Source organism: Plasmodium gallinaceum (genome assembly GCF_900005855.1).
Source record: "Plasmodium gallinaceum strain 8A genome assembly, contig: PGAL8A_v1_152, whole genome shotgun sequence".
NCBI classification, from domain to species: domain Eukaryota; phylum Apicomplexa; class Aconoidasida; order Haemosporida; family Plasmodiidae; genus Plasmodium; species Plasmodium gallinaceum.
Genome location: NW_021628316.1, coordinates 491991 through 502054, shown reverse-complemented (window position 1 = coordinate 502054; position 10064 = coordinate 491991). Strand labels below are relative to the sequence as shown.

The 10064-nt window shown below is 16.9% G+C and overlaps 3 protein-coding genes across 3 annotated transcripts; 1 reads left to right on the top strand and 2 right to left on the bottom strand.

The window, feature by feature from the left end:
* Positions 1-94: 94 nt before the first annotated feature.
* Positions 95-2209, bottom strand: PGAL8A_00510400 (conserved Plasmodium protein, unknown function; the record flags this gene model as incomplete). Its single annotated transcript, XM_028673928.1, has 1 exon — positions 95-2209. One exon carries the CDS (start codon positions 2207-2209, stop codon positions 95-97), a length of 2115 nt encoding a protein of 704 aa, XP_028530332.1.
* A 1067-nt stretch (positions 2210-3276) lies between these two features.
* PGAL8A_00510300 (conserved Plasmodium protein, unknown function) lies at positions 3277-6702 on the bottom strand (the record flags this gene model as incomplete). Its single annotated transcript, XM_028673927.1, has 1 exon — positions 3277-6702. One exon carries the CDS (start codon positions 6700-6702, stop codon positions 3277-3279), a length of 3426 nt encoding a protein of 1141 aa, XP_028530331.1.
* A 771-nt stretch (positions 6703-7473) lies between these two features.
* On the top strand, positions 7474-8676 carry PGAL8A_00510200 (conserved Plasmodium protein, unknown function; the record flags this gene model as incomplete). Its single annotated transcript, XM_028673926.1, has 1 exon — positions 7474-8676. One exon carries the CDS (start codon positions 7474-7476, stop codon positions 8674-8676), a length of 1203 nt encoding a protein of 400 aa, XP_028530330.1.
* Between the last annotated feature and the right edge of the window lie 1388 nt (positions 8677-10064).

The window sequence follows — 10064 nt, the reverse complement described above, 5'->3', positions numbered from 1 at the left end:
ATAAATAAAAAAAAAAAAAAAAAAAAAAAAAAAAAAAAAAAAAAAAAAAACGAGTCACTAAGAGAATATAATGAAACAAATAAAAAAAGGATAATTAATTTTTTGTATTTATTTTAATTTTTTCAATAGTTTTTTCAATATCCTCTAAAAGCATAACAACGATTTCTAATTTATTTACATTAACGCTGTTCATTGTATTATTTATATAAAAATATTTTTCGGATATTTCTTCATTGTTAGAAGATAAAGACTCATCTTTTTGTTTGTCACGTAGCAACATTGCTTTTTCTATTTTAATTTGTTCATGAAAATATTTAATTTTGTTTTGTAAAAAACAACTAGAACTTTCGTCAAATTTTAAAATAAACTTATAAAAAGGATGGAAATTTTTATTTAATAAAATCATTTTAACTATATTTAATGCTACAGTAATTGATTCAATATATAAAATTACTGATTCTTCACTTATTAATGTAAAAACAATTTTTCTTATTTGATTACCTACCTTGTTTATATCTATTTCTTCTTTATCTAAACATTCAACATTTTCTTTTTTTTCCGATTTTTGTTCAAAAGATATTTCTGTATTATTAGTATTATGGTTACTATTGTCAGTTAACTCATATTCTTTTTTTTTTAATTTTTTGATTTCAATATTTTTAATTATATGGGACATTTGTTTAAACATCTCATCTTTAAAAAAAGATGAAATAGTGCTTTTAATTTTATCAGAATTAGATTCAACCAATAATTTACTATATAAAGAGTAAAAAATATCCCAATGAAAATTTCTCATAATATTACTAATACAATAATAAACAATTTTTGTATATGTTTTTAAGTTACTATTTTCATAAAGTATTTGATAAATTTTTTTAAGGAAATCATAAGGTCTCCATCTGAATTTATAAATATTACCGCAGTATTCATTAAACCTTTTTTTAATAATTTGAGATAAGATGGAACATACACATATGAAATGATATGCTTTAATGAGTAAATTATTTTTAATATGTTCTTTTGCTTTAGAAACACATAAAATTAAATTATAACTATTTCTTATCATTAAATTGAATAAATATAATTCTGAAAATACAAGAGGAAAACAACAATTATTTACTTTTTCTATTAAAATTAAATAACAAAGTATTGATATTTCTAAAGTTGAATTTTCTAAAACACATGTTTTTGTATTAGGTATTAAAATATTTACTCTTTCTAATGTTCTTGGTAAGTTAGGATTAATTATACTAAGTCTCCAAATTAAAGATGATAAGCAATCTTTAACTAAATTTTCATTTTTATTTTTATATAAATTTTTAGTAATATTCCAATATTCTTTTAAACATTCTCTATAATTAACATTTTCATAATTTATGTATTTAAATAATTTCTCAATATTTCTATTTAATGGAAGATCTACATTATGATAATTTATTATTCTCATAATAAAAGCAACTATGGAATATAAAGCTACATCTTGTCTATCATCATCTTGAGCTTTAATTGATTCATCACATAAAATATTAACAAATTTACACATGGATATTAATATATCTAAATTATTTATATTATCATTATAATATGGTTGACCTTCTATATTATAAAATTTTTCTAAAACAAGAGGAAGAATTTGAGCTATATATTTGGCTCTTTCTATTTTAATTTGATTTGCAATATTAGCAAAATATTCCAATGATAACAACTTGTACTGATAATTTATTTCAAGTTTGTGAAATATATTAATAAATAAAACATAGCCATTTTTTGGTAAAATGTTATTACTAACTACATACATTAATTTTAAATAATTTATATTTTTTGTGCAATTTCTAATCAATTCCCATCTAATATCTTTTACTACATATTTTTTCAATCTCTCATCTTTGATATTTATTCTATATTCAGGATAATATAAACCATTGTCATCCTTTTTTTCTACTTCTTCATTATAATTTTTGTTATCAATTTTATTGACATCCTGAATATAAACCAATAAATCTGCTAAATAATAACATATATTATTCTTAATATCACTTACATTTATATTATTTAAAATATATTCTACTATATTATTAGAATTTTTAATAGGATCTTCATCAATATAATTTTTTATAATCAACAAACATTTTTGAAAACTATAATGTTCTTCATGTAATGAAACCAAAATATCTTTTATCTCATTAGGTATACTATTTTTTTCATCCATTATTTTATGAATGTATTTATGTACTTAAAATATTTAAAAAAAAAAAAAAAAAAAAAAAAAAATTATTCAAATATTATTAAAGAAAAAATAACTTTACAAAATAATTGGAAGTAAATGTTACAATTTATTAGAATGAAAAAAAAAAAAAAAAAAAAAAAAGTTAAAATAAAATATATTTATTAAAACATACTAATATTTGATAAAATTAAAATTAAAGTTTAATTAAAATAGAATGTTATAAAAACAATTGAAATTAAATTATATTAAAATATACTTAAGAAAAAAATAATAACAAACGGAGCAGTTTTTATAAAACTAAAAAATATTTGTATTCTATAGATACCGTTTATCGGTAAAAAAAAAATAATATTTTTTTTTTAAAAGAAAAAAATATAGTTTATTATTTTTTTTTTTTTTTCACTAGTTCTTTTATTTTATTAATTTTTTAAAATCTTAAATTAATCTAAAGAATTTTATTTTTACATAAAAGATGAATGCATTATTTTATTAAAAAAAAAAAAAAAAAAAAGGAAAAAAATTTTATTTTATATGTTCATATTAATATATAGTATATTTTTGATTTACATTGGAATTTTCTTGAAAATATCTTTTAAAGAATAATTTAAAAAGTCATTTTTATAAGATTTTTTCCTTTTTTTTTGTAATGAAAATATATTTTATCATCAATTAATAATGTTAAATAATAAAACATATCTTCTACTTTTTTAGAGAAAAATGTTGATCTTTATATTTTAATTTAATAAATATTTTTTTTTGTAATAATAATAATAATAAAGACAATTTAAATTATTATTTATATGAGCATTTATTATAAATATCAGAAACATGTTATTTTAATAAAAACAAAGTAATATATATAAATATATATAATAAGTTAAAAATATAGAGCAAATACACATAAATAATAAATTTAAAAATGTATATAAAAAAAAAAAAAAAAAAGAATATATAAATGTAAAATATATAACAGTATATATCGGAAGAGGTGAAATACAAAAAGAGCTCATTTCTGTTACAAATGAAAAAAATCTGAAAATAGAAAAAGTTTATTTTTTATTTATTTTAGTTTTAATTTTTAAATACTTATTCTGATCTTGATAATTGTTTGTATTATTAGTTTTATTTATTAAATATTTGTTATTAAATTCTGATGGTAAATTAGGCCTTTTGTATTTTAAGTAATTAACGGAATTTGTTTGTTTAATTTCATTGGAGGGAGTATTATTGATATTATTTTTACTAATTTCTATTTTTACATGAGATTCAATATATGTTTTAAAATGTTCTGATAGAGACTTTATATCATATATATATTTTCCATTATCTTCAGATGATTTAATGAATTTATTCCACATTCCATCATAAAATGATAAAACAACATAATTATCATATTGAAATACTTTATGTTTTAATTGAATTTCTCCCATTATAAAACCACTTGATTTATGAATTGGTGTAGAAGGTAATGGATCAATAATTACTTTATAGTCTTTTAGAAGATATGGAATTATATATAGCTGCTTAAATTCTATGTTTTTTTCATAATTTAATTTTAGATAATTAAATATTTCTTCATAAGGAACTTTTGAATTATATTGATTATTTATTAACTTTATTTTATAATGATAATAAGAAGTATTCAATAAATAATGAAAATTTTTTAAAAAATTATCTGCTTCATTTTTATTATTGTTATTATTCGATAGTTTTTTTTTTATATTATTGTTGGATTCTAGAGAATTACAAGTAAAATTATTCAAATCAACACAATTAAATAAAACACTACACTTTAGTATTTCATATAATAATTCACATTGTTTTTTATTAAAAACTTTTATATCTTCTACAATTCTTTTAATAATAAAAAACCACGAAAGAGAACAAAAATAATTTGTTAATAAAAAACTATAAGATAAATATAATAATAATTTTTTATTACATGTAAGAATAATTTTATGAACATCAATAAATTTCCATAGTTTTAAATTTTTTCTACCACTAATACCAAGAGCCAGTGAAATATCAATTAAATAATTTGCATCTATATTAACAAAATTTTCATCTATATTTTTTTCATTTATATTATATTCACAACTAAAATTATCATTTATATTCATCAATTTTTCATTTATCACATTTTCTAAGTAAGTAAACATTTGTGTTGTATGATAAGGATATATGCTTAATGATAAAATTATGTTTGATATATTCTCTTTAGTTATTTTATTTTTATTCATTTTGATTTTCTGTTCAAACACACTTATTGTTTTATTTTTTATTCCTTCATTTTTAATGTATATTAGGTATAAATTAAAAATTGATTTAAATGATGAAATGTTATTAATATAATCATCACAAAATTTTATTAATTCATTCATAAAATAACTTCTTAAATTATCATAATTAATAATTTGATCATTCTTTTCATTTTTGCTATTATCGCTGCTATTTTCATTTCTTTCTACACTTTTATTATCATTAATTTCATTTATATATATTTGTTCATCATTTTTATTATTTGTAGTAGTATCATTATTCATGTTAATAGAAGATCTTTCCTCTTCGTTAAATGGCTCAATAATGCAATTTTCATTATTATAACCATTTTTGTTAAAAAAACCATTTTGGTTAGTTGTTTTCTTAGAATTATTAAATACATTTGAATCTTGTTTTTTTATAATATCCTTCGAATTTAAAATTTTATTTATTGTTTCATTTATATTTAAAAAAATTGTTGCAAGATTATCTGGAATAAATAGTTCCTTGTCATTTTTTATCTTATACATAATTTTATTAATGAATGCTATTTCATTAATATCATCTTTATTTATTTTTATAACACATTTTGATTTACTCAAATAATTTGTCAACAGTATTAAATTGTTCTCAGTCATATTATCCATATTGTAATATAATAATTCTAATATTTGTTCATTAAGCATTTCATTAGTGTTATTTATATAAATATTTAATATGAGTAATAAGGAATCAATTGAAAATTTATTTTTATTTTTTTCTATAAAATTTGTTATATTATACTGATAAAAAAAATTCATTTTGTTATGAAAATTTTGAATATATTTAAAAATCAACATAATTTCATTATTTTCCACAACATTATCCTTATCGTTAGTTTTTAAATTATTTAATTGTTTCAAAGGGACAAAATTATTGTTTTGTTCTTTATTTGTTTTAATACTTCTATTATTTTCATCACCATTGTTGTATATATTTAAAAATATATTACCACTTTCATTATTTAAATTTAATTCTGGATTTTCGTTATTAATTTTATTTAATTCATTGTTATTATACCAGTTTTTATGTTCGTTTGATGGATTTTCATACAAATTTTCTTTATGTTCATTATCATTAATAAAATCATTATTATTTAAATTAAACAAACTGTTAAATGTAAATTTATATTCTTCGTTCGTATTTTTATTATTTTCCAAGTTGGAGTTATCTTTATTTATAGATAAAAGAAAAGAATTAAAAAAATTATTCTCTCTATAAGATTTTTTCAATTTTTCATTAATAACTAAAATAAAATAATTATCTACTTCTTTTAAATAAAAATGCTTATAAAAAGATTGAATAATATAATATATTTGAACTGTTTTCAAATTATCTAATTTATCAATGCATAAATATAATCTTTCCATTAATAATTCTATTATATTTAAACTCAATGAATAATTAAGATAATAAAAATATTTGAATAAATCATAAATATTTTCTTCATTTATAAAACAAATGTAACTTTTTAAATAATTTTCTATATGCACAAAATATTCATCAAAATAGCTTTTTAATTTCTTTAAAGAATTTTTGTTATTTAAATAATCTACTACAATTAAATCATCTATATTTATAGAACTTTTTTTTAGAAATAAATTGCATAAATCTTTTAATACATTCAATATAATAATAATAGTCAAATTATCATTTTTTAATTTGTTCAATATTTTATTTATTTTTATTTTATCGCTTTCAGATTTATTCACAACACTTAAATAATCATGTAATTTGTTTATATATAAATTTGTGTTGTTAATGTTATTATTATTGTTATTAATTTTAATATGATTTTTGTTATATATATTATTTGTATTATTATTTAACTTATTATGAAGGTTATCTCTGCTTCCCAAAGTTTCCGATGATATTTTTGTTAATTTAGAATTACTCATATTATTTGTATAATTTCTCTTAACATTGTGCTTATCAGAGTAATTGTTATTATTATTAGTTAGTTTATTATCTTTTTTATTTTTTGTATTTATGTTAATTTTTAAATTATTTTTACTAATTTTTGTGCTTGAAAGATATGTTTTATTATCATTAATTTTAGAAATATTTTTTAATTCATGATTTTCATTTTTTTCAACTTCAGGTTTCTTGAATCTTTTTACTTGATGAAAAAGGATTAACTTCCGTTCTAATTTAACAAAGAATTTTCTTGATGACATCATGTTATTTCTTCTTATTTTAGAAAAAAAAAGTAAAATATAAATAAATGAATAAAAAGGAAAAACTTCTACAATTTTTAATGAAATTAAAATGAAATAAAAAATAAAATATATTTGATTATATTGTCAAAAAAAATTCTAAATTTAAAGTATATTTACATTTTTTCTACAAAAATAATAAAACATGAAAAAAACAAAAAAAGATATATATCAAATGCATGAAAATATTGATGTGAACTATTTATTAAACATATAAAAATAACAAAAATACATATAAAATAATTCACGCAGAATAAAGAAAAATAAAATTAACAAAAATAAATTTCTAAAAATAAATGTAGAATAAAACAGGAGATTATTTCTTTAAGAACTTTTATTATAAAAGAAAAAAAATGGCTCATTAGAAAAAAAAAAAAAAAAATACATATACATATATTTTTTTTTTTAAGTAATTATTCAGATAAAAATATTACAAATAATTACAGAAATGCCAATTGTAAAATATATTTTCTTATATAAACATAATTTGATGTTTAAATAAAAAAACATGAATTACATTATTAAGAAATGCACTATTTTCTTTATTACATATATATATATAAATTTAATATTTTTATTTTAAAATATATGTAATGATATTTTTTATCATTTATAAAAAAAAAAAAAAAAAGAAACATTAAATTTATTTATTCGTTATATATTTTATATGTATTCATTTTATTTATTTTTTTTTTTTTTTTTTTTTTTTTTTTTAATGTAAAATTAATAAAAATGAGTTCAAAGATATGGAAAGTTATACTAAAAGATGATGTAAAAAAATTTGAAAATTGTATCAAATCAGAAAAAAATATTGACTTAAATAATTATAATAAAGATGGTTTAACTATATTATTATATGGTATAGAAAAAGGATGTGCAGAATGCTGTTACTATTTAATAAATCAAAAAAACGTGGATGTATTTTTAGAAGATAAAAAGGAAAATGAAAATGCTTTGATGAAATCCATGAGAATTGGTTATGAAATGATTAATGTTAGCAAATTGTTAATTGAAAAAAAAGTGATTATAAATGAAAAAAATAAAAGTGGAAAAACTAGCTTACACATAGCTAGTGAAAATAATTACTTAAAAGGTATAGAGTTGTTATTAAAAAACAATGCTGATATAAATGCAGTCGATAATCAGAATAACACACCATTAATGAGTTCTATTAAAAGAAATAACGAAGAGTCAGCCTTCTTATTAATTGATAATAATGCAGATGTAAATATAAAGGATAATGATATGAACAGTGTTTTGCACATATGTGCAAAAGAGCATTTATCTAATGTAGCTCAATATATTTTATCGACCAATAAAGTGAATATCGAAAACTGTTTGGATAAAGATAATAATTCTCCTCTACATATAGCAGCAAAAGAAAACTTAAAAAGTCTTTGTAATTTATTTTTAAGCTATAATTTTGATGGATTATTAAAAAATAACAAAAATGAAACATATAATGATATTTTAAAAAAGCATGAAATGAATGCTATCCTAAAAGAGGAAGAAAAAAAAAAAAATTATGAAGAAAAAGAAATAAGGAGGAGAAAATTATATGAAGAAACCATGTTAAAAACAGAAGTATCCAATTTTCTTATGAATTATAATTTAGAATCTTTTATACCACATTTTTACAAATATAATTATATATATGTTGATGGTGCTTTTTTAGAGATAGAAGATTCTACATTAAAAAAAATGAACTTCAATAGGGATGAAAGAAAAAAATTTTATGATGCTATTGAACAATTTTATAAAGAAAAAGAAGATCAAGAAAATGAAGCAGAATTAAGAAATCAACAATTGCTAGAAGAACAGAATAGAACAAAAAACTTAAAATATGTTTCATATGTAATTTTTTTAATATTTACTTCTATATTTATATATAGTTTATTTATATCTATAACTAACAGAGCTAAAATTTTTTTTTAAAAAATATACTTCTATAATAAAAAAAGAACTTTTATTTGAATGAACCAGTGAAAAAATAAAAAGTTATATTGAGTTATTCAGCATTCATTAACATATCTTGTTCCACTGCGTAACATATTTTTAAAAGAAGCTTATTTTTTTCTATATCATTTTTTCTTTTTTGTAATTTTTTTTATTTAAGCATTTTTTTTGTTAAAAAATCAATACAATAATATCTTATTATTTTTTTAACTTAAATTTTATTTTTTTATAAAATTAAAATTTATAAAAATTTTTCTCATGTTATATATTACCATGAAACTATTTTATGTCCATATTTAATTTCTTAAATACTTAATAAAATTTAGATTGTGAATATAATATTTTCTTTTTTTTTTTTTAATTATTAGACTTTATTTTTCATTTTATCTAATAAAATACATTTTTGTTCTCTTTTTCAAAAAACAGACAAAAAAAAAAGTATATTAGAACTATATTGTCATTTTTTCACTTTCTTTTCTTATCTCTCTAGTATAATTTATTATATGTAAATAATTATAAAAAAAAGAATGTCTAATAATGAAATTAAAAGAAAGTTAAATTTAAAGAATTATTTTTTAATATATAAAAAAATTTTTTTTTTTTTTTACGTATTCCATATACACAAATTAATTAAAACAAAAAATTATAAAAAATACAGTACTTTAAAATCTATAATTTTATTTTACTAAAGCCTTGATGATTTTTTTTAAGAACTTATAAACTTTATTATCATTAAAAATATAATAAAAAAAAAAAAAAAAGAATGTTCTCTTTTTAAATATATGTAAAACTTACATATTTTTTATTCCTTTATTTTAACGAAGGCAAAAAACATTTTTTTTAATCAATATACACATATATATAATATATAAATATGGATATATTTCCTTTTTTTTTTTTTTTTTTTTTTTTTTTTTTTTTTTTTTTGTTTATATTAAATATTTATGTAATTTTATTTGAATTAAAAATGACATAACTAAATATTTTTTATTATTACAACTTTATTATTAAAAACTTATGGTAAATATTGAAATTATGAGAATTAAGCTTTAAGTGATTAAAGCTTATATAAATTCTCTTACATTTTTTTTTTTTTTATTCATATATATTTTTTTATTTATGCTATATCATTATTATTTTTTATTATTCTTTTATAAGTATATATATATATATATATATATATATATTTTTTTTGTTATATTTTCTTTTATATTATTTTTTTTTTCTATTGTATGTATATCAAATATATTTAAAGATAAATTATAACCCTTTGTTATATCTAAAGATTTTCTAAAATATACATTTTTATTTTTTATTATATTTCATTATTATTTTCTATTTTTTTTTTTTTTTTTTTTTTTTAAAGC